Genomic DNA, 27,153 nt, shown 5'->3' with positions numbered 1-27,153 from the left:
TTTTCGGATGGGAAAATAAACACCCATACCCCCCCTCTCCCCTCCGGAAATAAACATGGTCGGTAGTTAGCGATATAAAAAGGAGCCATCACAATCTGCTTTCTGTTGTACTCTACGTTAAGATATAGCGGGCAAATCTACATTAAGATGACATTAATGACCTACAGATAGATAAGATCCATCACTTACACAGAGTTAATGTCGGTACCAATGAACTCGGCGCACTATTAACTATCAACTGTGGAACGAGACCCTTGCACGCTCCCCTAATAGGAAATCCCCATGTCCGAAAAATAATGTATATTGAATTTGTACGGTTTGAAGCTAGAATGCTCTTTATGACGTAATCCTTCCCAAGTATTGCAGAAGACGATAAACACAGTAAGTTATCAATGGTATATAAATTTCCGTCATGGATAAAAAATTACGCAGTCTATCTGGATGGCACAGTGAATTTAAATAAGGCTAAGTCTAGAATCGTTATTGGGCAGGGCTCTTTTGAGGGCGCTTAACCAATAAGTACTGCGATTTGTTCGTTATATACCTTCACACACTGAATATATTTTATGTCTACTTCAGAGTAAGTCTTCACGCGGTTCCTCTTTGTTCACCTGAATGGGCCTATATGCTAAATGGTTTCCCTCCTTGGTTTGTACATCGTGACCTGACTGTGGCTAAGGATTCATATTTCAGTATAGCATTTTTAGAAGGAATAAGTCGTTAAAATTGTTGCCCTGATGTAACTAATGGTCAGATTCCGTTGATTGTTTCAAGAGGTGTACTTAATTTACACCATCGATCGCCTCTTGAATCGTGTTTTATTAATAACAGGAAAGCAAAGTACTGCTAAACCTTTGCAAACATGTTTGACATGTGTGAAAACATCGAACATTCCACTTGTGTTATTTTAGAACTGCGCCCTCTACTCAGTAATGCGCTCCAGATTCATAATGGTTCCGATGTACGCATATGGCAGAACTTCCTTATTCAGGGTACGTACGAATGGCAAGCCGTTTTAACATTACCTCGCAATTCCACTGAAGTGAAATACATTTCACTTAGGTGGAATTAATTTCCACTTAAGTGATGTGCATTTCACTCAAGGAAATCCAATTTCACTTAGGTGGAATGCATTTCGCTTAAGTGGAATGCATTTCACTTAAGTGGTAGGCATTTCACTTAAGTGGAATACATTTCACTTAGGCGGAATTAAATTCCACCTATAAGTGAAGTGTATTCCACTTTAGTGGAATTGTGAGGTAAATGTTAAAACGGCTTGCCATACATACACTATCAGGGGAGGAATGACCTAAACAACGTATACACAGACGCTTTTCAGCAATCTCACCGAATTCTAAGTTTCAACATGTTAAGCCCGGGTCACATCTGCGCGATTCAACACGCGATTCAACTCGCAATACAATTGAAGGTTGAATCGCGTAGTTAGACACGGGTATCAACTTGTTGCGCAAAAAAAGTTGCGCCGTCGATTTGCAATAGAGCAATGTTCTAATCAGCGCAACTTCTTAGAAGCAACTTTTCTGATTCGCGTGATTTTAGTTGCGAGTTGAATCGCGCGTTGAATCGCGCAGATGTGACCCGGGCTTTAGTGCTTACATCGCAGTTACATTGTTGTGAAGCGTATTCTAGTTATTGTCATTGTGAAGCGTATTCTAGTTATTGTCATTATGACGTCACCCATGGCTCGCGCATTGGTGGTTTGCGCTGTGGTGTGGCGGGATATAAATCACGCACTATTAGAAGCGTATCTTTTGTTTTAAATGATTCGGGGTTGGAAGACAGCCAAACTGGTTCAAATTGGTTGAGTGCCCATTTGCATATGCTCATCTGCATATCAGGTTGGCACTCAACCAATCAAGAGTTTGGTAAGGGGTGAGTTAAAAGTTTACACCAATCGGGTTCAAGGGCAGAGCGTGTGCCCTGTGCAACGCGTCTTAATTTGTTATTTTGGAATCAGGGGTTTAAGTGTTTCTTAAAGATTTATCGAGGAGTTCAAGTTTATCATCCGAAGTCTACGGACGTAGAAAAGTTGGCTCCGTAATTTATATTTACGTCTGTAGACTTCGGGCTCTTTACATTTTAATTATCTCAAGTTCCAAAGTTATAGTTTTATCCTGAATCAATAAAAGAAGACATATATTATCCAGTACCCGCTTTTCCTGATTATTTCACGTTTCACGCTCGGTTCTACGGTATCAGTGTAAGGCCGGGCTTACCGTTCCCGAACTACCTAAAATAAGCCTTACATATTTGGTGGCAGCGGTTTAAGAACTGGAACACACCATCGAAAAATTATGGAACATTTTTGCAGCGGGAGAAAGATCATCGCAGGCAGACAGTAAACGAAGACGTTTTACTTATAATTCGCCTATTTTATGGTAAAACTTTTAACTTTTATAGCCCTACTAGTATTAAGGAACTTTTTGTATACCACCACCCATGTATATCGTCACTGCTACGCATACGGAGGGAATTAGGAAAATCAACGGTTGCTCCAACGGCAGATTGTCTATCGGATGTCTGGTCACCTTTCCGCCGATGCCTATCCAGGTCCGTAGACGTTGATGTCGGAGTGCAGTACTTCTACCAAGTTTTTGTTTGTAGTTTAGATTATACTTTAGAATTTTTTTTATGTGCTTAGGAACGAAGATCAACCCATAAAAGTGTATTAGAAAATTAAATTAGGATTGAAACCAGATTTGGGAGTTAGCGACAAATTTAGGTGTAGGCCCGACGTTAACGAAGCCTAACCAACGAGCCCAACACAACGGCGCCTGTCCTAACCATAACCAGTACCACTACTACCAGTACCAGAACCAGTACCAGTTTATTAAAATACTGTATTATACGATATATTACTTGAGTAAGTTGAATTATTTAGATGATAAATAATATTCGTAATATTTTTAACCCTCGTTCCCACTTTTCACTCCCCTATGTTTGGTTATCTACAAGAAATTTTGAATTGTTAGAAACAATTTTCTTTAAAAGGCCAAATAGCCTAGTGTGGTCACAGATTATCCATTCTGGTACACATATTGTTGAGTATAGACTGTTTACAGGCACCCCCAACTGGTATATAAATTTTTAGGATATTGTATTTATTTTAAACTGGTGAAACTGAATTTCATTGTTCTTCGCCAAAAACTTTATGACTAGACGTAGAGGCTCCAGTTCTCGTAACACTATAAGGTACCCACTATTGGGTGATACTACCGAAATGATGGCACCACCCCATTATGATAATATTAGGGTTGAACTTCCCCCACCTTTTCTGGGTACAGGCAGTGAAGATTTTCACCTTTTCGTGCTCCTTTAGAGCCAATGATAGTTAACAAACCATTTGAGAGAGTTGCTGCTGATATAACTGAGTTACCCCTAACTACGAATGGCAATAGATATGTGTTGGTTGTAACTGATTACTTCACTAAATACATTAATATGTATGCCTTGCCAGATCAAACAGCAGAGACTGTTGCACAGTGTTTATTTGATAAGTATTTCTGCGAACATGGGATATCAGAAGTATTACACACTGACCAAGGTAAACAATTTGAATCCAAGTTGGTGCATAGCTTGTGTAAACTAATGGGAATAGTGAAAACTCGTACTAGTCCTTATCACCCACAATCAGATGGTCAGGTAGAAAGATTCAATCGAACACTTAAGAGTGAATTGAGTAAGAGATTATTCTCAACTGGTAACCAATGGGATAAGATGCTCAATCATATCGCTTTTTCCTATAATACTAGTGTCCATTCTAGCATTGGTTACTCACCATTCTTTCTGGTGAATGGCAGAGAAGCTCGAATGCCCCTCGAGGTTATGTTTGGTGACACTCCAGTTGGTTACAGTTGTCATAGTAGCTATGGTGATTTTGTTGATGACATCACTAAACGTATGAAAGAAGCTAGTAAGATTGTTGGCCAAGAATTGGTGAAAGCTCAAGAAAAACAGGCTGATTATGTAGAGTTGAAGACTCGATTTCTACCTTATGTTGTTGGAGATTTAGTGTGGGTAAACGATCCAGCTAAGCAACGTGATAAGTTAGCCGCTCGATGGAAAGGTCCTCATAGAGTAATTAGAGTTATGAACAATGGTGTAACTTATCAATTACAAGATTTGAGTAAATCTTCCATTCCATCTAAAGTCATACATTATAACCGACTTAAGCCTTATGTTTCTCCCTATAGTTTAGAGGATGTAAATGAAAAGCTTATTCAGCCAAATCCACCTAGTGTGGTTCAAGGGAATTATTTGCCAAATTTGTCCTTGGATGAATTTTATAGAAATTTACCATTTCACTTTGAGAGTAATCTAGATACGTCTGGAATTTCTCCTGAGTTGCAAGGTGGAAAACGTTTAGATAATAAAAGACTTACACGTTTAGGTAGGGAGGTAAAGCTGCCTAACTATCTTAGTGATTATGAGTTGGATCGTTAGGTCTGATGAGATGGTTTAAGCCATAATTATTATCATTCTTTTCATAAGGATAAGTAGTTATGAATTTTTTTTTTTGTCTTTCCTTCTTTTTAAGACTTACGCCTTTTATATTAGAAAGGGTAATTGTCTTTTCTCTGACAGGAATTTATGAGGTAACTTTTGAATTTAAAGTTATGAATTTGAATTTAAGATAATAAGTCATTGAGTATTACCTTTCTCCATTCTTCCATCCCTTGTATTGGAATGTTTAGATAGTATCTGGTGTGACAGTTAGTTTTGCCCTGGTTCATTATGAATTAATGTGTATCTTGTTTTTGAGAAGCTGTCTTATAAATTGCATGCATGTTTGTAAATTGTATTTTGTTCATAATTCATTTTAAGTTGGGATTACTATGCTCCTGCCAATTGTCGCATCTCAAAACGACGACAGGAGAGTAATTAGGGTTGTTCCACAAATTGATATTATTTTTTTTTAAATTTATGTATGAGGTAGATGTAACATTTGTTGACCGCGATTAGCCATGAACCTCGATTAAGGAGCATGATGGTTATTTCCGGCAGAAACGAAGATATTGTACATGGCTTGATCACCCATCAGCAATTAGTTTAGACTTTTGTTCTCTTCTCAGTCCTTTGATGTTTAAGGGAGGCTAGAACGCGCCTTGTCCTCAGTCATTGGATTTTGTTTGTGGTTTTACATGTTTATTGGGTCGCCATTGAACCGGCGCATCATATTATTTTTTTGTTTATATGTGATCTTATTTGACAGTTGATCTGAAGTGTGGTATACTTACTTTATAATAGTTGTGGTAGAGTTGTCTGGTAACATCAGGTTCATCTGTGTTGGTTGAGCATGGTGGTGGAAGAATTGGGATATGGTTTTATGTCGGTGTTCTATTTACTTACCAATATTTTAAACATAAACAGAAGTGCACGTTATTATTGCATTTTAAGCATTGTATATTTATATATATGTAATGTTTGTTAGCTGTGTGGTTGTGGGTTATAGAATATCCCCCTTATACTCTTAGAACTTCTAAAGGAAGGACCCAAATATTGGTCTTCCTATATTTATATATATTTTTTTTTTCCACTCTTTTAATTTCAAAAGAAAAGACCTAGGTGTTGGTTTTTCTATTTCTTATTAAATATATTTGTTTTGAATTCTAGTTGGTGTTAACATATTGCTTACTTGTTTGAATTTTAATTTGGAAATGAGGACATTTCCTATTATGGGTAAATCCTGTGTGAAGCGTATTCTAGTTATTGTCATTGTGAAGCGTATTCTAGTTATTGTCATTATGACGTCACACATGGCTCGCGCATTGGTGGTTTGCGCTGTGGTGTGGCGGGATATAAATCACGCACTATTAGAAGCGTATCTTTTGTTTTAAATGATTCGGGGTTGGAAGACAGCCAAACTGGTTCAAATTGGTTGAGTGCCCATTTGCATATGCTCATCTGCATATCAGGTTGGCACTCAACCAATCAAGAGTTTGGTAAGGGGTGAGTTAAAAGTTTACACCAATCGGGTTCAAGGGCAGAGCGTGTGCCCTGTGCAACGCGTCTTAATTTGTTATTTTGGAATCAGGGGTTTAAGTGTTTCTTAAAGATTTATCGAGGAGTTCAAGTTTATCTCCCGAAGTCTACAGACGTAGAACAGTAGGCTCCGTAATTTATATTTACGTCTGTAGACTTCGGGCTCTTTACATTTTAATTATCTCAAGTTCCAAAGTTATAGTTTTATCCTGAATCAATAAAAGAAGACATATATTATCCAGTACCCGCTTTTCCTGATTATTTCACGTTTCACGCTCGGTTCTACGGTATCAGTGTAAGGCCGGGCTTACCATTCCCGAACTACCTAAAATAAGCCTTACATTGTGATATTAGTCACTGTCCTTATATACCCAGACTGACCAGTACAATCATAATAGTCTCCGTATGGACCCGACTGAAGTAAGGAATTATCCTGATATCTTGTGGTGGGGAGGGTGAAGGGGTATAGCCTATGCTCCATTCTTCAGCCCAAATAATTCAAAGTTTATGAAGCCGGTGTTCATATTCTGATAGCACATTAGATAGTACCAATACTATGGCATTTCCTAACAAACGGCACCGCCAAATTGTAATATGTAAAATTAGCCTATAATATAATATCAAATGAAATTTTCCAAAGTTATGAATGTAGAGAAAAACACCAAAGTTTAATACAAAAAAACTTCGACTCGACTATTACAAATTTTATCGCTGCACTTCCTCTACAACCAAAACGAGATTTTCCCTTCCTTTCATGTAATACTTATTTAATCTTATCGTATGTAAATTTGTTTGTTTGTTTTCTAAAGGCGGCGAATATAATGAGAATACTTGACAATAAACCTTACTGCCATCAAACCAGTCAGGACATCACATCCCGCACTCCCCACACCGGACAGATACACCCAATATATTCAACGAGAACTAACCCCCCCCCCCATTCCCGACCACACACTCACAACACGTACACGAACTACATACATAATCATGTATCTCATACTCTTCACTGTACACGCCCCTCACCCTCAATGGATACAACTAATTGCCTTCATTACATCATGTTTCTAAGCAAGAATGTCAAGGTTACTACAGCCTACAGGACGTGTTACTTGTTATACTGTAGTAGACCGCGCAATTGACGCTACGTGTGTTTGTGTAACTGTTGTTTACTATTAAAATTTGTCTGTGATCACATATCGTTTTCTATTGGTTTTTATACGATACCACTGCACTAGCGATGCTTTCAAAACGGTCGCATCCATTGTTGGTTGTCAGTGCACTGAGTAGCCTATGCAGGTAAGTGCATGTCAAGCTGAAACTTGTGTTAACTGTTGTCAGACTAATATTGAATTTAATACGAATTTGTGTCACCGCTGTGTACGGTACTTTTGTTATTTTTATGTCTAATGTTGTAGACCCTACGGCAACCGCTTAAACTTAGAGTTAGCTGCCATGTAAGTTTAAATTAGGGCCTACACAGAACACTGTGCGTATAGACACATCATTGTAATGACAGGAGCAACTGCCTACACGTAGAAATGGATTTTCGGTTAACTAAAAATGCAGTGTAGCCTGTGTATATGTTGACGAGGTTTATTTTATTTGATTTCTTATTCTGAAATAATTCATGCGGCACGGATTTCCCTACGGTGGTATGAAACGATTCCTTACATGAGTTGATTTGTGTTTACGGTCAACGTTATGTCAAGTTGCTTTTTAAATGCAAAAAGTCTTGTATAGGGCCTAGGCCTAATTTCTCGCCGGTTCAGTGTAACGTTCATCTTAGAAGAAGGAACTAAGAGTGGGTATATAGCATTAGTGGGCCTAGGTGAGCGTTATTTACTAATTATGCTTGACATATCCATTAGTATAGTTAAATATCAAGTTAATCCACCAATTGCACACACGATTAGAGGCAGCAAGCTTATAATCCAGGCTAGTGCGAAAGTCTCATTAGATATAGGCTAAACTTATTTTTCATAGATAACTTGACGATTGGAATTTTAAGCCGCCTCGAAATAATCTAGGCTAGGCCCCTACTCATAATTTAACTTATACAAACATGATTGCAATAATCAGGAGGAGTAGATGAGTCTCGGGCAGTCGGGCTTAATTAGTTACTTACACGAACATTCTTCGGTGAGCGATGACACAATTTAGCAACGTTAATCGTTAGTGCACATCTTGTTTATATACTGCGTTAACTTAATCACATATGGCTTCATAATAAATTCAACATCAATTCTGCACAAAATGTTTGCACACAAATCAAATAAAAATAACCAAAGTTAGAAAAAATGCATACTAAAATCAGTGTAGCAGAGAACAACTCGTTACTCCCCACTATTCTAGGCCGAGTGTGTGATGAATTCTCGGGAGATGTTTTCCTCTGTGGCGGGTTGTCAACGTGAGAGTTGTGGGCAAGCGCCGGCTGCTTTGACTGCATCGCCTTGCTCTGCAGTTTCATTCTGGCCAAGGAAAAAGTAACGTACACTTTATATGGCTAGATTAAATAGGTCTGTGGAACAAGTACAGTAGGCCTACAGTACTACTAATAGGATATATACACTTGCGAGGAGAAATTTGTAAACCGATTAGATTCATACCTTATTAACTTTTTAACAATATAGCGAGTCTGAGAGAAATACACAGTAATAAGGTATACTGCCCACACATGACAATTACTGTATTAGACCTTTGCCTACATATTTACGTACTGGACAATGATATGACTCGTCAAGTTGTGATTTAATCTAAACATGCAGCCGTGATTTGTAAAAATTGTAATTCGGGTTGTTTTGAGCATATTCTTATACACCAGTGGTGAATGGTAAGATATTGTATTGCACCAGGAAATGCTCTTCAATTAAGGTAAAAATTACTAATTTATGCATTTATATTTAAATCGCTGGAGTGTTTATGGAATTAAACAAATGCGTCAGATGGATGTATTTTGCAAATAAAAGTAAACATATACATTAAATGGGTGTGCCGCATATTGCTGTTTTCCTTTTATTTTTTTTTGACTTAAAGACACATTTTTCATGTTAAAAGAAACCAAAATGGTTCCAATCACGCATTAATTTCTAACCTGGATTGCAAGCAAATACAATTATATCTTAATACTACAAGGGTAGGTACGTGTGACAGGGTCACCGTTACACCGTGAGTAATAAAACCTAACTCAAAATACATAGCTAGGAGTCGAACATAGCCTAATGATGTTATATTTTATAGTGCATTGTTGTCATATAAGGTCAATAAAACAGTCTGCTCTAAATAATTCATATTGCAACTTTAGTCCTTATTTAAATTTTTTTTAGGATAACTTGTCCAAAATATATGTGATTTTTTTAATGCAACAATACTTTTGTTTTGTTTTAATACAATAATATTCGAGAAGGAATAAATATTAAAATTTACATCTTTAATAATTTAAGCACCAATTGCAGGTTTCTCTGTAATAGAAGCTATTAAATGAAATAACAATAAGAACACGTGAGAGTATCAAGTTAAATTGAGCAATCATAATCCTGATATACCTCTCACTGCAGATACCAATATCGAAACTATTAATGAAGTGGTCCTACAGTAAGGTAGATAAAGGTGATATCGTGCTCCAATCTGGTCTTTGTTTACCAATCCTCTCGACACTGGAGAAATTATCAGTAAATGCAAGCTCAGCAGAACTTACTGAGGAAGACGTTATTGGACTATTGAACTATGGAGTACAGTCTAGGAGATTCAAAGAACTTTGGTGAGTACAAGATATTGATATGGAGGAGAAAAAATTAGCACATATATATTAATATAGGTCTAAGCGTACGTCTTGAATGTTTGTATGTTAGTTAACATTAATGTCCTTATGCAGGCATATACATAAAACACTGCATAAAAGACGAAATATATATTTATCATACTTCTACAGGTTTGGTTAAAATGATAAAGAAAGACGGCAATTTCACATCATGTATTTGCAACAGCCAAGAGAATCATTGGCTAATAGCTAAGACCCTTTCCTCATAGATTCAGCTTGTAAATTTCATTCCTACCAACAGGTATACCATTCCCTGATAGATTTTTGAGATGGAAAAATCACCTTAGTTTTGCTCATGACACAGCAGAATATAACCATCAATTATGAAGTTATGTGTATGTAATGTCTTTGCAAAAATCTAAAGACTGAATACTTATATATGTTAATTATATAAAAATGAAGATAATAATGATAGTAATAAGTGACACCGAGTTTGATGTAATTCCATCATCGAAATTATCGAAAATGATACCCATAAAAGTCAACAGATTCTTATAAATTTGTAAAGCAGATATGTTATGGTGAAAGATGGCAGATAGTTTAACAACACAATAGTAATAAAAATACTTCTCCATCCACAAATGACAGCTGCGACAGTTTTACGGTGAAATGTGTACAGTTTAAATCTTAGTTGAAACAGTTATGTAAAAGACATTTCATCACGGGGTAGTTTATTATAACCGAGCCTCGTACCTGTCACGAGGCAGGTATATCACAAGTAGGCTAAAGATATTTAAGTTTGTACATTTAAATGGATGTATTATCATTTCAATAACATTATCGGGACCATGAATAGATTTGAATAGGGAAATCGCTTAAATTTATTACATTAAAAATAGGAAACAGAGAGAAGAACGAAAAAATCAGCCGAGGAATCTTTTGAAATATGATCAACATTACTGTCTCATGCCAGCAACAGTTTTCTTAAAGAAATGATAGCATTTTGTCATTATATCATTATGTATATAATGTGTAAACTGTATATTATATAAATTAGATACAGGAAGTTCATTTTATATTTACACTAAGCTGGGTACGCGTTGTTCAACATTATTCAGAAATGATTGAGTAACGAGAGGAACAATCATCATATATATTCAGACGTTTTTTTTTTTTACTTTTAGACCAGCGAGACTAACCACAATTCTTAACTTCATTATTTTCTTGTTTACAGGTTTTATCGATGTAAACTGCCAACATCCATCAGTCCAGCGATGATACCGGAAACAGCAAAATCAAGGAATATTAAAGGTATTTTGCGGCAGATAATACTCTGGGAGATTATTAAATAAGTGTGAAAAAGGTGCTAACTCTTTGCGTGGGTTCTGGAAATGTGGATTGTACGATTGCGTGTGTTTGAAAGGGTAGGATGAGGGGAGGGGGGGTGGCGGGACGGGACTGCGGAGGGAAGAGCAACTTCTCAGACAGAATTATTGGAAATAGTGCATTACATAAATTTGCATATTTTGGTTTCATCACAGACGTGCACTTCTTGCGTTGTCTGCTAGATAGTGGTTGTGCATTTACCATTCATTTATATAGCATGTGTAAGGTTAGGACCTATCCCATTGTGTATGGGTATATGAGATGTTTATAAGTGTTGCAATCCTTTGCCGTTTCTTTTATGAATTTTGACGGAAAAGTTAAAATGTTTGTATATTTCTTAGTCTAAACGTTTTTACTGTTTTTTTATATATATATTTTCAATTCAATTTAAACTCTACTGCGAAATTCGTGTAAGGCAAAATGCTCGCGAGGGGGGGGGGGGGGGCGTGGCGTGTATGTTCAAGCAACGAATCTTAGTAATGATTATTCACTGATAATGAATAGTAATAACAAAGTGACATTAGAAACGCCTTACTATCAAAATTGCAAAGTATCCTACTAAATTTAAAAGCTTAAGGTAATTAATACATTTCTTTCTGCACGTTTTAATCTTGCTTGTTTATTACTGTTTGGAAAATGAATAAACCAGAAAGAGAGATGCAAAGAGAGAAAGATCCCATCAACAAAAACAAAATAACAATCGAGAATTATTTAATATTTCAGCATGGTAGTTTTATGTTGTTATTGTAGGTGAGCAAGACTAGTAAAATGTCAATGTTATTTTAATTTTCTTTCTCTGAAGTTCTTTGGCCCGCAAATACCAGTCAGCTTGATCTGCAGTCCGGCAAATGGAAACAGGTTGGTGATAAGATGGTAAACGTATGTAAGGATCAACATGGTCCGTGTTGTTTTTTTTTTTCCAAAAAGTACAGCCTGTTTAACCACTAGTGTAAATATCATTGTACCGTGAAATATCCCATTGAAGCGATGATACAACTCTGACACAGTGTGTGGTATGCGGCTTAATCTGTTGTAAACATTTTCAAGAATGAAATAAATATTTCAGTTATACTTGTCCATTCTGATTAATTGTCAGGTAGGAATATGAATAGAGAGATGGTGTTGGGGAGGGGGGGGGGGCACTGTGTGAGGTATGTAGGTACTATTTTATGGTTTAGGAATCTTAGGATTTTATCATGCTCATTTACACCTTCACAAAGTGATGACGTTAGTTAAAAGAAGTAGTGGAATAAATATGAAATAATATATTAAATGAGTCTAAGATTAGGGAAGAGGTGAACAAAAGAAGGCTCTAATCATTGTAGGAGATGAGGGGGTAGACTACAGACAGACAAATAAAAACCCAAAGTATAATTTGAAGGACTTTAACCAGAAAGTGTCAGTATCTAGAGCAGAAAGAGACAAGTTAAACATTGTGTAATTTTGGTCATTTTATTGCATAGGCCGAAGACATCCAGACTATTACAGAGCTGTGTTCAAATGGTGTCTACATCAATAACGAAAGCAGTCAGGAATCACAGAAGTCAACCATAGAACTCCTGAAGAAGGCATCCAGGCATGACGTAAGGATACATTGAAGGGATACGGTGAAGTAGAACAGATAAATTTTTTTATTTTATTTATTGTTCTCCCCAACTTTCGATGATTTGATAGTGAGCCGGTTTATTATTGTTTTTATCAGAATTAGATCATTTAGGCCCATCCTTAACAAAGTGTGATCTGATACACAAAATAACAGATTTTAACAAAACAATTTCGAGGTAAAACAAACAGAAAACTGACTAGTGGATCATTGTACGCTAAGGAAAATGGCAATAATCCTCTTAGCTACTGAACTATCCGCCATTTCTGAGATGTTTTCAGATACTTTAAACGCCTGAGGTCCGGTTAGTTTATTGGCTTATCATGAGAACTAAAGAGAAAGAAAATTGAAATATAAAATCTTGATCTGTATGCTATAATAAAAAAAACATTGCTATCCCAGAAGTGACCTTAATTAAAAGCTTAAAAATCCCTTTCTTATCCTTGTTGAATAATAATACCTAAATTAACAGATATTTAATAATTTAAATTCAACTAAAACGAGAAAATAAAATAACCGCCAGTAACTATTCAAGATGGTGCAATGTGGTTTGGCAGTCTGTCTTTAACCAGAACTCAAATAATGTAATGCCAAATGTTAGCATTAAACCCTAGCATTACCAAGCACAAGTCAACTTAAATACCTTAAATACGATGTAAGTTCAATTACATACTTGTATTTTAGGTAAGATGCAAATTAACCTGACATATGCCCCTCTCCCCCAACTCCCTCCCCCTAATATTAACTATATATTAAAAACAGTAGTAAGTCCCCTGCACAATCTCTTTGTTGTTTATTGTCTAAAATAATACAGGGTTTGTCTTTTAATCAGTCAGTGAAATCTTAACATTTTCATTTCACTCCCCGCCTCAACCCCCTCCCCTCGCTCATCAAAAGTTAATAAAAAATGAGCAACCTTCAACAGACTTGCACAATATTTAGCCCTTTTCAAAGTAAGACACACATCACAGGTAGCATCAAGGTGTTAAAGGTATTTTGACCATTTACAACTTTGAATAAAATGTCAGAGACTCTCCCGATCCCCCCCCCCCCAACAAATATTAAATAAATAAGTGCAAAATGTAAACAATGTAAGTGAAATTATTGTTAAATATTAATATAATCCAAGTTTGCTGAATAATTATTATATGTGAAATTTACTTAATAAAGTAAATGTAAAGAAAAAGCTCCGAACATAACAACCAACTGCAGAATAGTTAGTATCAGAGTGATTAATTTAACTAAAACTGTTTATTACCTACTTGAATATTTATTAGGCCCTCACCTGACCCTTCCTTACTCCCCAACGCTCCAATACAACAAGTAATATCGCATAGCCTACACAACAAGGAAACTACAGAGCCTTATGTTCTTAAACAACATCAACATATTATGTTTTCTTAACCAAGTAATATAATACAAAACGAAATAAAAAGCAACGCAAAATAAAAAAATAATATTAAAAAAATAAATTTATAAATATGACTGTATTCTACTCCCGTTCCCACTTACCCTAAAAAAACGCTCAACTTTTACGCAAAACCCCGCTCGCCTCCCCCCCCCCCCCAAAAAAAAATGTATTTAACTCTGTATAGGCCTAGTAGATTAGCTCCACACTGACCCCCAAAAAACGGAAACAAATATTGCAACCCATAATACTAAAATCAACACCCCTGTTTCACCCCATATTGATATTACACCAACGTACTCCTGAAAAACCCTTCACTAATACCCCCCATCCACTAATCTAAACATGTGACCCCACCTAACCCGCATTAAAACAAAACATGTCTTTATTTATAGTTTATTTTTTAATTATTCTATTAAGTAGCCTATTCATTTTCCTTCAGACTCCCATTTCTAGTCAGGTTCAATCCTGTATTTATTCTATTACAGTTATATTCTTATCCTACACTAGAATTAGTTACCACTGAACCGTAAATCAACCCATACCACTAACAGAATATGTACCCCCCCCCCCCTCCTTACCCTTTCCCTGAACCCGCTTCACACCCTCCTGTTCCCCCAAATAAGTTTTGTTTTAAGAGAATAAAATCTACCAAACATTATGCATGTCTTGAACAAATGAATCAAATACGGAAGTATATACATAACCTCCACCAGGTTCCTCTTCCACACCCCTAGTCCTTTCAAATGCCATTCCCTAATTATTCAAATTATTCCAATGTGAAATTCCCTTCCGATGCCATATCAGCCCCACCACCAAGCCCACCTACGCACTGTTGTTCCTAATACCTGCAAATCATGCCCTGAAGCAATGTATAGACTACGCAATTATATATACCCTCTCTCACGCCCCCTCCCGCACCCCTCAAATGTCGTTTCCCTGATCTTGTTAAATATGTCCGAAACGCTATTTCATATCCACGTCCAGCGCTGCAAACACATTTCCTTAACACCCCCATCCATTCCCCGGCACACGCACACTGTTCCATTTCTCCTATATTTGTTTTATTCCGTTTTCATCAGGCTAATCATCCTCTTTAACCCTTCCCAACCCCCCCCCCCGGCACCCCACCATAATCCACTCCCCGGCACACGCACACTGTTCCATTTCTCCTATATTTGTTTTATTCCGTTTTCATCAGGCTAATCATCCTCTTTAACCCTTCCCAACCCCCCCCCCCGGCACCCCACCATAATCCACTCCCCGGCACACGCACACTGTTTCATTTCTCCTATATTTGTTTTATCTTGCATATCCTCCGCTTTAACCCCTCCCAACCCCAACCCCCCCCCCCACCCCGGACCCCACCCACACAACCATCCACCCCCCCCCCCCCCCCCCCTTGGCGCACACACTGTTCCATTTCTCCTATATTTGTTTTAATCCATGTTTTCATCAAAATGACAATTTACAACAGATAACGTAAATCGTATATACCCTACAGTGTGTACACATTCATCATATATCTGTACAGTTAACTGGTTTCTACGCTTTTCTACTCAGACAGTTCACACACATTTTTCAATGCTAAAAGTCTATTGAACTTCTTTCATCATTTTCTAGCTAAAGATGTACAGCAATCTTTTCCTCTACAGACACTTACAATAGTTTAATATTTTCTTTTGTTCATCACCTGTCAATCAAATACTTAAACAATGCAATGAAAAGAAGTTGTATTCAGTAAAAGAGACGCGCGCGTCCCAATGAAAAGAAGTTGTATTCAATACAAGAGACGCGCGTGTTTTATGAATAACACCTGGATTCTACAAACAAACAAGTACCTGGATGTTGCTTATGGATACGCCTAGACACTGTCTGGGTTTGTTGGTCGGCCTGGCACGTAGATTGTTGTCAATGATTTTTACTTTCTTTTGGGGAAGTAATAAGTTGTTATCTAATATGATATGAAATGAAGAGCGTAAGCAAGCGGAAATAAAGATACATATTTTCGAAGGTAAAATTTCTAATAAGACGACCAAACGAACATTATATTAAAAACTGTTGGTGTTTAAGTAAGTGAGGGCGGGGGTTAGTCCCCAGACTAAAATAATGCCAGACGGAATATTACAAAGCACTCTGGTGTACAACATATAAATATAATGTGTGTGTGCGGTTCAACCTAAACAGCAAAGAAAAAAAGTCTTATTAATATGATATTTATTATTTACTTTCCTTCAGAATTACTTTTTTTTTTCCTAAATGAAACAGACTATAGAACCATCATGCAAACACCATCCATCTAACCAACATTTCTCAAAGGGAATAGCCACCCCGCCCTAGGACCCCTCACCTTGACGGAGGACATAATATATTTGCTTCCCCCCCCCCCACCCCGTTGGCAGAGCCAAAAATAGTTGTTGCTTCCGTTGATATGTGTATCGTAGTGTTGTGAAGTTTGGTGAATGTAGATTACGTACGCATCATTTCCAGTCGTTAAACGTTAACCTTCAGTATAGAAGGCATTGCATAACTTTGATGGCCTTGTCCGTACTAGCAGTCAAAGACAACTCAATTATGGTCAGGTATACAAGTGCGTTATTCTGACCGAAATATAATGTAAAAGGTAAATTATAGCCTTTTTATAACGGGTATCACACCTTCAGCTTTAGAATATTTTAGATTGTAATATTGCTAACCTTTATCATTCCACCGTTTACGTATCTTGTATAAGCGGCACCTGGTAGTCGACATTTAATGACATAAGTAGCTACACTGGATGGACAGTACCTGAATATTATATGACGTCACAATTATAATTACAATGAATCTCTTTCTTCCTCTTCAGTTTTCGTTACTGTCTGCTGCCACCTACTATTGCATCTTCCTCTCTGGTAAACCTGAAAGCAAGGAATGTCCACGGTACAGTATACATCTCTCATTGATATTCTAGTGGTTTTTACCTGGGAGAATTAGAATGGAGCAATGGGGGGGTGGGGGGTTTGGTGAAACTTTAAGGACAAATACCCCGGGACATATACCCTGGACTCATACCGTGCACTTCCAGGAAAAAAATAGCTTAGAATAAGCAAAACAAGGGGAGGGTGGTGGCCGAGTGGCTAACGCATTGGGTTTATATATGATCTCAGGATTGTGGGTTCGATTCCAGCTCTCGCCATTATGTTGTGTCCTTGAGCAAGGCACTTTTATCTCGACTGCCCCTCTCCATCCAGGTGTATAATAGGGACCTGTGAGGTAACTTAGGCGTGTGCGCTGGATTCTCGGCAGCCAGCCTGATGACCAGGGATTCAATGCGCTTTGAGATGGCTATGCCATATAAAGCGCTATACAAAACTAACATAACAACAAATCGTCAAGTAAAATTACTCAGAAGAAAACTTGAAAATGGTAAGTTGCAATAAGCCGGAAATGTTCGGAGATTAATAGTACAGAATAGTTTGACTATAACTAATAGTAAATTAATAGTAACTACCATCAGTGACCAATGCCCAACCCCACCCCCCACCCCCCCCCCCCTCTTGCTTCTTCAACTGCCGTCTCCACCTATCTTGCCCATGGCCTCAGTCCATTGTCAAACCCTATCCAGGAGAATAGGGGGCTTATATATGAAAGGCTCGAATCTTTTTAAAAAGTCGAGATGAAGCTAAAAGGGCTAGAAGCACACGACGACCATAGTGGTGCCAGTTTAACCGTCACCCTGACCCACCTGTTAATATGCTCTTGCCCAAGGGACCAGGGTATATGTTGATGCCCGCGGGTAAATGCACTAGAAAAAAAGACCTGCGTATCCGTCGCTGCATCCGTCCCCTATAGTTAACGGCATATGTCCAGGGTGATATTCGTCCGGGGATATTTACCCGGGGGGTAACTGTCTAGGGAATATTCGTCCGAGGAGGTAGTTGTCCCGGTGGGTACTTGTTTGGGGGTTTTTGTCCTCGGGGGTTATTATCCGGGGGTATCTGTCCGGGTGGTACTTGTCCTGGGGGGTAATTGTCCGGGTGGTATTTGTCCGGGGGATAATTTTCCGTCGGGTAATCGCCCGGGGGTTATTGACTGGGGGGTAATCGTCCAGGGGTAATTGTTTGGGGTATTTGTTCGGTCACGTCTTTTTCTATAAGACAAAAGGTCCAAAGGGGAATATGTTTATTCAAGTAAAGCAGCCGGTTGGTTCCTAGGGTACGGAATAATGTTTCTTATGTTTCTTTTCGTTGAACAAGATTATTTGAACTTGTACCATAATTTGGATTGCAGTTGTTTTGATCATATGTTTTGTAGATTTATCAGGTTATATTTCTACGTAAATCAATTATAACGGGAAATTTACATATAACAGACTATCACGGTTATAATGACCAATATTCGCCATTTTACTTTCCAATTTAAAACACTGAAATACTCTTTAAACTGTATTAGCGATTTGTCCCTGATTATGATACAATATTTAATAAAATTGCTATTAATTAATAATCTATTATTGATAATTGTTTCAAGTAATGTATATCATATAACATGTGTCAAGTTTGGAAGGACAAGAAGGTAGTATACTCTCCATCTTTCGAGTAATGACAGACATGTATGGGTTAATGTACAATATCCTGATTGTATATGTACGTGATAGTGTTCGACCGATAATCGGGATCCGAACGATTATCAGACAATCGGTAAATAATCAACATCGGCAAAATCCATAGCGCTACCGATTATGCGGAACCGATTATTACGTTCCACGTAAAGGATTGTATTTTTCCGCGCTTTTGATTCAGCACAACCACATCGGGAGAAAAATGTAGATCATTCGATGCAACGCTATTGAAAGCCGGGAAGGAAACGGTATCGCAAGTCCCTCATGCGAGATTGTACTAATGCTCTGCAATATAGTATCCAGTTTTGGCAGTTAACATCATACAGTATACCCGCAATAAGCTTATAGGGGGGGGGGGACGATTTTTTTTTCACTTCGCTTACTGCATCTTACAGAACCTTCTATTATCCATGTTTAACGATTGATAAGAACGATTTATTGTCTTGACTAAACATAAAACGAAAGCAATATACTTTGGAACCACTTTGGCCGTTTCACCGTATAGGTGAAAACTGGAAAGTGAAAACGAAAACATTAGGATTCGTTCATTGTGAGTTCTACGTACATTAGGCTAGTCTGGCTAGAGAAAGGTTGAGCTTCATAACTGTTCAGTTTGAAAATGCAACTAAGATTTTACAAATGCGATAAAATGATGAAAGCAAGGAGCCAAATACCCCTAAAAATGCTGGGCGACAGTCCTCAGTAGTTCTACTGCATTACAGTATAGTGTGATTAGGCAAACATTCTTACGCATATTGTTGCGAAAAACCCGAAGCAACTTTTTTTCCCTGACCGCATGTACCATACGTGCTAAAATAACCCCTTTGCATTAACTGAACTCCTTTACCGCAACCGACTAAAGCAAGTATAATTTCTAGCGACACCCGCAACAAAACCGATGGGACTTTAGTGTGTGATTTCTCCCACATGTAGTTAAGTCAATGGAGAAGCGCCATTGACTTACTGTGTATGATCGTTTGAAACAACGTTCGATCGGAAGGTTTCCCTCGAGGATGTTAATAATTGAAAACTTGAAGCAAACGTTTTGGACTGTTTTATTTTTCATGATTAAATATAACTGCAATCTGCTTATCCACTAAAGAGCATGTGTAAGAGAATGCGTTAAAGTAACTTACTTTTATACATTATTTTTCATATCAGATTATATATTTTGATATCAGATTACGAAGTAACAAATATGTTATTTCCGTGCGATATACTTTTCACTTTATTTTCTTTGGAGTTGCAACACAGATAATAGTTATTATACCAGATGTCAAAGCTGTCCCTGACTTTTTTTTCGCATTTCGTAGCCAATGGATACTACTATTTTCCTCCTTCTGTAGTCTGTACAGCACTGTCAATTACTGTGTTGTGGCGGGATTGCAATATTGCGACTCCTCGTTATAAATGTACAGCGCCTTTTGTTTGTATTACAGTGTTCTTTATTTGCACCTTAATCTTTACTGGGAAACCTTAAGTCGTTCATTTACATATATGATTGTATTGGCCTAGAAGTTGGTAATCATGCATAACACTAAATCATACATTAGGCCGGTTCCACGAAAATGATGAAATAATTGGTAATCGGCATCGGCCCGTGGGCCGGTAATCGGTAAAACCGATTGTCATATAATCGGTCGAACACTAGTACGTGACGGGGTGAGGGGATGGTTGGGTGTAGGGGATGGGAGGATGATGGTCCCTACGTTAAGTTAACTACGAATTCCCAGTTTCTCAATTATCCATGCATGGTCAAGTTACAATATTGACTATAGTCTTCTGTTCTATCCATTTTACAGTTTTCTGGTTTCCTTACAAAAGCAATGAACGCAATTATCTTCTGGATCTTCAGTCTGGTCGCTGGCTCCTAGACGAAGATCCTGAATCATTCTTTCCTGTAAGTAATGTGTGTGAGTTATCAGGTTTAAATGTTTACTTCAGGTACACACATAAATGGCATATGTCTCTAGACAGTTTTAAACGAACTTTAATTCTGTCTAAATCCATCCATTAGTATGCATTATAGTTGTTGCCATCAGTTCATCACTAAGGCATAAACAACTTTCAGACGGAGTGCAGATACACATTCCTGTTGCTCTTCGTGAGTGTGATGTTATTGTTTAAGAAGTTTACTTCCCGGCGTTAATTTCCGGAATTATACATATGCTGCTCCAACTAGTAAAGGTTGACAAAAGGTCAACGAAAGTGCAAACTGACATGTTTCTTGCGTTTTCACCTTTAAAATGGTTTAGCCTAAACAGCCAATCACAAGCACGTATGGGTAACATTTACACACGATAATTTGTAACAGTTTATGGGGGAGGGGAAGGTACATAATACAGCACAACACCTGTTAAAGTTTTTGAAACACGTGCTGCTGTACGCGAGGAAATGGGATTGGATGGCATGTGTGTGTGTACAGTAATAACAATACATATTATCTGCAGTTTCTGTTAGCAATGTAATGGCTGTCTACCTAAGACAAACCCGCGCTGGTAAAACGTGCTTGAAGTAGGTATGAGACACGCGAGTAAACTGCAGACATTTTTGCATACCCAGCTGTCTGTACCTACTGTCAGAGAGCGGCAAAGTTTCCATCTAAATTTTAAAATGACAGACCTGTCAACTCTCCCGTTTTTTCCGGGAGACTCCCGGGTTTTACCCGAATCTCCCGGCCTCCCGGTTTCATATTCTATTCTCCCGGTTTTTTAATGTTTCATCACTTTTTTCTGAAGTTTCTGAAAATAGCCAACAGTTAATCATATGCCTTTCGGGTAATCAGTGTAATCTAAAAATAGATTGATTGTTTACAAACACGTTATGACTGATACCAGGGAGTTCCATAACAACTCCCTGCTGGCACAGTGCTGTGCGGGACTCTCAACCAATATCAGGCTGCTTTTTCAGTTCTCAGACCTCACCCAATGTCGTTATTGTACGTTGACCTTGGTCGAGTCCTGAATACAGTACAGTAGTACGGCTTGCACTGTGCATATGCCTTGGTGCACAAGTTTAATAAAATATATCATTTCAGTTGAAAATTACCAATCTCCCTATTTTCCCCTTATTCTCCCGTTTTTTGGCCCTGAATTTTTTTATTCTCCCTATTTTGGGGTCAAACAGGTTGACAGGTCTGAAATGATCCATACTTAACTAATTGATGGGTCCTTAGTCACCGGGTTAGCATTAGCCGCGGGATTGCGCGATTCCCGCAATTTGATTTCAAATCCCGCATGTCAAAAGTTGCCAAGACTGGAATGCTCGCAATAAATATCAGCCATCAAGTTGAATTAAACAGACATTATAAGGCTGTGACCTTGTAAGGATTAACCGCCAAACGATTGCATTTGGAATAAACGTTTTAGTAAAAAGCCACTTGCGATTATTATTTTTTAGTAATCCCATCTATAATCCATCTTAACATCCCGTAACTTTAATTATCTTTCCTAATGTGAAATAAACAAATGAAACATAGTTTGAAAATTTCAATATTTACGCTTGAATCACGAACGTATTCAGTAGCTATTACTATGAGAGCAAAGCAATTGCTATGGGACTGTCAGAGCTATCACTGTTTGATGAAAACAACGACATGTCGCTCGACTAACTACGTTTGCCTGAAATCCTCACACATCTCCAACAAGCATGGCACTAACATCTCAATAGGTCAACATGGAAATATTGCCTAACCATCTGTTTATTCGTTCAAAATGTGTCGCAGTTAGCTGGCACTTAAAATATTCATCGAATACTTTCATTATTGCTGCTATCTTTGACCACATGGTAGCTTAACACCACACTAAGTCAATGGGAAAACCTTGCCTAACCATCGGTTTGCAAAAAAACAAATCGGCAGTTGTTTGAAAGGTATCTGCTATGTCCTGCAGATAGAATGTAGTATTTTACTTACACTGTTGCTGTGACGATGGATTGAAGGTTTTAACTTCAAGTAGGCTACTTTACACCGGTATAATAGTTTCGATTACGTTGGCGAGTGATTTTATCCACACAGGAAAAAATACATGATTAAAATATTGGGCACCCAGATTAACATAATACTAAATCAAGGGATTAAGAATAAAATACATAATAATAACAAAACAAACAAATTTAGACATATCTGCAAGAGTGATATGAGAGACTACTCAGACCAGTACTATCACTTGGTCCCAGTAATTATGTGGTTTCTATGTTATTTTTTTAATATCTGCTTTTAAGGTTAAAAACTGGAGCTTTTGGAGCCAGACAGTAGCCTATCATACTTCCCCCCCCCAATATACTCAAAATCCTCCCCCCAAGAAATAGTTGGTCAAGGGGAGAACCTCCCAGCCCCCCACCTCAATTTTACAGCTGGCGCTAACCCTACGATGGTCTCTATCTCTCACTTCTTTGACAATGTCACGGAGCATTCGCGGTTCTGAGATGTCACTCTCTTTGCATGTCAGAATACCATTTCAAAAAAAGAATCCCCCAAGGTTATTTTTTTGCAGACCGCTACTTGACAAATTAACGTCATTCCCCAGTCACGTTGTATAATATTACCCACACTTTGCTACGGCTAATTGCTTTAAACTTCAGTAGTTATACCGTACTCGCAAGTATAAATAACTTCCCGTCAAATAGTTCTCATGAGTTCTTTACAGTTTACACACACGTAATTTTACGCGCGCATGACCTATATTTATACCTGTTATTATATCGATTCTCCTCATTACGTATATTCATGCCTGTTCTTAAACCGATTCTGCGCATTACGTATATTCCAACCTGTTATTAATATCCAAATACTAACCTGGTCATTCCTAGACCTATTATATGCTACCAATGCAAGGGGATTGAGGTTAGAAGCGGATCAGTCGTTCGGTAGTTTAGTTTTCTTCCCTGGGCGACTTTTTTTTTTAAAAGTACCAATTATATGCTATTGCACTGCTTGTTGCCTCGTACTGGAGTGAACTGTACGTTAGCGTTAATATGAAAGACACGTAAACAACACTTATTTTTCGTACTTTATTATCGTTTTAATCAAATCTTTAAATAAGTTGCTGCAAAGGAAAAACAAATGGGAAAGTTGTGGTCAGAAAACCAATGACATTTGTAGGCTAGATTAGTGTCCATACGGTTCATGCTAGTGTTTGCTTCTACAGTTAATGCTGGAAAGAGCGGTTCCGTGAAATTTCCGGTATACCTGGTAATACCAGGTAGTGGCGTAGGAAGGTACTTTTGAGTGGGGGGGGGGCTGAAGACTGATGGACGGCATCGGGGAGGGGTCTAAGGGGGGTGTCCCCCTCCCCTTTGGATTTTTTTTGCATACTACTGTAGGTGGCCTCAGGTGCAATATCGCACACTTCAAACACCCACTCCATTTTGTAAATAATTTTGCATTTTCACCTCTCCTTAGATACAATTTGGTGTTCCAAATGAGATTTTTTTTTTCTCATTTGGAAATGAAAAAAGGGGTTTTCTGACTTGCGGAGCGGGGGGAGGGCGGAATGATACTTCCCCCCCCCCATGCCACAGCCATGCCACGCACCCCCACAAAAAAAAATAATAATCATAAAAATAACGAAATAATTATTTATGGTGGGATGCTTATAGTGGCTAGCTGTAAACGAAAGGAGGAAATTGTTCCTGTTTTTGTTAATAATTTCGTTAGTCATTATTGTTTATGCCAGTCTAATTTTCTACTAAAATTAATATTTTGATCAAACAAAAGGAAAACTTAACAAACATTCACTGAAGAATGAGAAATCCTAAACATATAAGCAGTTCAACGCTTGCCAAAAGCACCATTTTGCATCCAAGACACCTAACATCACAACAATTTCTCCACTTATACCCCTACACCAGGACAGCATTCCCTGCACAAGGTGACAAGGGAAGGATCCGCCCGGGGCTCCAACTATACTAAGTTCGCCACTGAAGAGAGGGAGAATGAGAAAAACAAAAGAAAGGGGGCGTGGTGCAGGGAGGGGAGGAGATTGGAATGTTAATGTAGACAATTCCCTATTTCATTTAAAACTTGTATGCAACTAGTACAGGTCGAAGTTTAGGCCGATTTAAGCACAGAAATAACGTAAACCTCAGCATTTATGTGAGCATTGACACCAATTAGGGGCCTATCAGGCTTCAGCCGACACCTGCCCACTGAGCCCCAATCCGTTGGACTCAGGCTTCGTTTATCAACACATCCTACCGGTATTTTCATCTTCAGTCGGCAAAACATTGCCCCCCCCCCCTTCTGCCTCTATAATTATCTGGCATCGCACCTGATTGAATATCATTTCTTTAAACAACTTTTATATGCTTTAATTTACAGATGTTGCAACTTGGGGAGGAACTGACGGATGCTGATTATGCAAAAGAGGTAAAACACGGAATATTCTTCAGATTTGAAAATGTGTGTGTATGTATGTGAGGGGGGAGGGGGGGGGTGTGTGTGAGATGAATGAGGCTCTGCAAGTTCTCACTGGTAATCGATCATTTTTGGGATGGTTGGTCAGGGTTTAGAAATGTGTGTTACAAATAACATAGGTCTATTAAACGCATTATTTCTGAATCATTGTCAATACACAGCTAAACGTTATGTTTATACATATTTATTTGAATATTCTGGCGTTGATTTAGGTTGCGACTTCATATGCTGTTAAAGAAAATCAGTGCAACCCTTTTAATGTCTCATTTGTTACCTGAAGGAAATTTAAAAGTGACTCTATGCCATGAAACAATTTGCTCCGAAATGCATCTTTACACGAGAGCTAATTATGATACTTTTTGGTTCATTGCTTTAGCAAAAAAAAACCTATATATATAGTCAACTGGGCGTGTGTGTGGGTGTAAGCGTGTGTGTGTGTGTGTCTGTGACACTTGCTTGGGTACACTAAAACTCAACAAAGGAAAGTTGAACTGAACTCAAACTTGAAATATAGATCCGCCATAGTAAGAAGGTGTACCCTATTGTTTTGGTGCCTGTGAAGGTCACTAAAGGTCAGCTAGGGGCCAAAAACCAAATTACTAAACATCGCAATAAATCCCATTGACAGGGTCTGATATGACTGCTTATTTTTAAACATAACGGTCGTGTAATTCAAAGTCAACAAAGCTCAATTAGAGGTCAAAAACTAGTATTATTGCAATAACTTGAGAACGAGATATCCGTGAAGGTCGGGAGTTACTCTATTGTAATCCAATAGTCGACCCGCATCTGGGTGACCTTTGACCTCAGTTTGACCTCCGGTGACCGTTACTAGTTTCTTGGGTATTTACATTTTAATGGCCATAGTCAGATCTAAAATGGTCTTCCAATTAAAATTGTATATGGGTTGACCCCTGTGCGACCTTTGTTTGCGAAGCAATCAGAGGTCAAAGTTTTTTTTATTTTTTTTTTATTAAAGGAATGTTAGGATGGTGATGCAGACTTGTTTGTTTTCATCAGACTGTCTACATCTGACTATTTTGAAAAATATGGGGCAAAGAAAAAGGGTCAATATTTCAATTATATAATAGAGCTTGGTATGCTCTATAGAGGAAACCAAATCCCGCTTCAATCGGACACCTGATTCTCAAGTTATCAGTGGCCAAAAGTTTAATTTGATACCGTTTCAGCAATTAACATTCAGGACAGAGTGCATATCTTGCTTAAATCGGACACCTGGTTCTCAACATTTCCCTTATCACATGATTTTTGATATTTATGAGAATAATATTGTGTGTACATCCAAATCAATTTTTTAGGACAGTTCTGTCCCTTGTAAATATAGGCTTATAAGCAAGGAACCAAATTGCCCTTGAGCTCTTGATATTTAACCTACACAACATCTCCATTTTGTGGTCTTTAGTGCTACATAGTTAAGCTCACACTATTAACGAATAATATGATCACAATCATTATTTTCACAATATTTATATTTTATCTATTTTATTCTTTCGTTTTACTTAGGTCGAAGCCTTCCGGAATCGCTACAGGTAGGCCTTGATAAACACTCACCAGTTTTGGTCATAAACTAGACAGAACCCTCTGTCCCCACAGTATTACTAAGGTTATATTAAAATGAAGTTTAGTGTTGGTATGTTCAACAAAATCTATGATCCATATTTTGGAAGGATTCAAGCTTCAGACTCTTAATGGATCCATTCATTTAGTGTCCATATTTAATTGTGATTAGACTATTATATAAAATAATGAATCCGAGAACTGCAATGTTTTATGATGAAAGAGACTCAAATTATAAACAAATAAAGTTTGATATTATTCATTAATAAAAGTAAATTTCAGAGAATACTTGTTTCTTATTCTATCAATCCCTCATAATTCATCAAGATGTTCCAATGTTTTTTATCTGAAATTATTTAAAATACCTACTTGTGTAAATCACTATGAAAATTATAGGGATATT

General features: G+C 37.7%; 1 protein-coding gene across 1 annotated transcript in view; it reads left to right on the top strand.

The window, feature by feature from the left end:
• Window positions 1-26,712, top strand: part of LOC139982804 (uncharacterized) — a 42,043-nt gene extending 15,331 nt beyond the window's left edge. Inside the window, exons 7-14 of the mRNA XM_071995899.1 lie at window positions 9,558-9,760; window positions 10,995-11,071; window positions 11,949-12,004; window positions 12,610-12,729; window positions 17,003-17,076; window positions 20,560-20,657; window positions 25,077-25,124; window positions 26,697-26,712. Coding sequence (XP_071852000.1) covers window positions 9,558-9,760; window positions 10,995-11,071; window positions 11,949-12,004; window positions 12,610-12,729; window positions 17,003-17,076; window positions 20,560-20,587 — 558 coding nt within the window. The 3' untranslated portion in view covers window positions 20,588-20,657; window positions 25,077-25,124; window positions 26,697-26,712. The remainder of the gene's footprint in view (window positions 1-9,557; window positions 9,761-10,994; window positions 11,072-11,948; window positions 12,005-12,609; window positions 12,730-17,002; window positions 17,077-20,559; window positions 20,658-25,076; window positions 25,125-26,696) is intronic.
• The last annotated feature ends 441 nt before the right edge of the window (window positions 26,713-27,153 follow it).

Source organism: Apostichopus japonicus, chromosome 16, assembly GCF_037975245.1.
Source record: "Apostichopus japonicus isolate 1M-3 chromosome 16, ASM3797524v1, whole genome shotgun sequence".
NCBI classification, from domain to species: domain Eukaryota; kingdom Metazoa; phylum Echinodermata; class Holothuroidea; order Aspidochirotida; family Stichopodidae; genus Apostichopus; species Apostichopus japonicus.
Note: the sequence above shows the minus strand (reverse complement) of the source record. Positions and strands in the feature narration are given on the sequence as shown.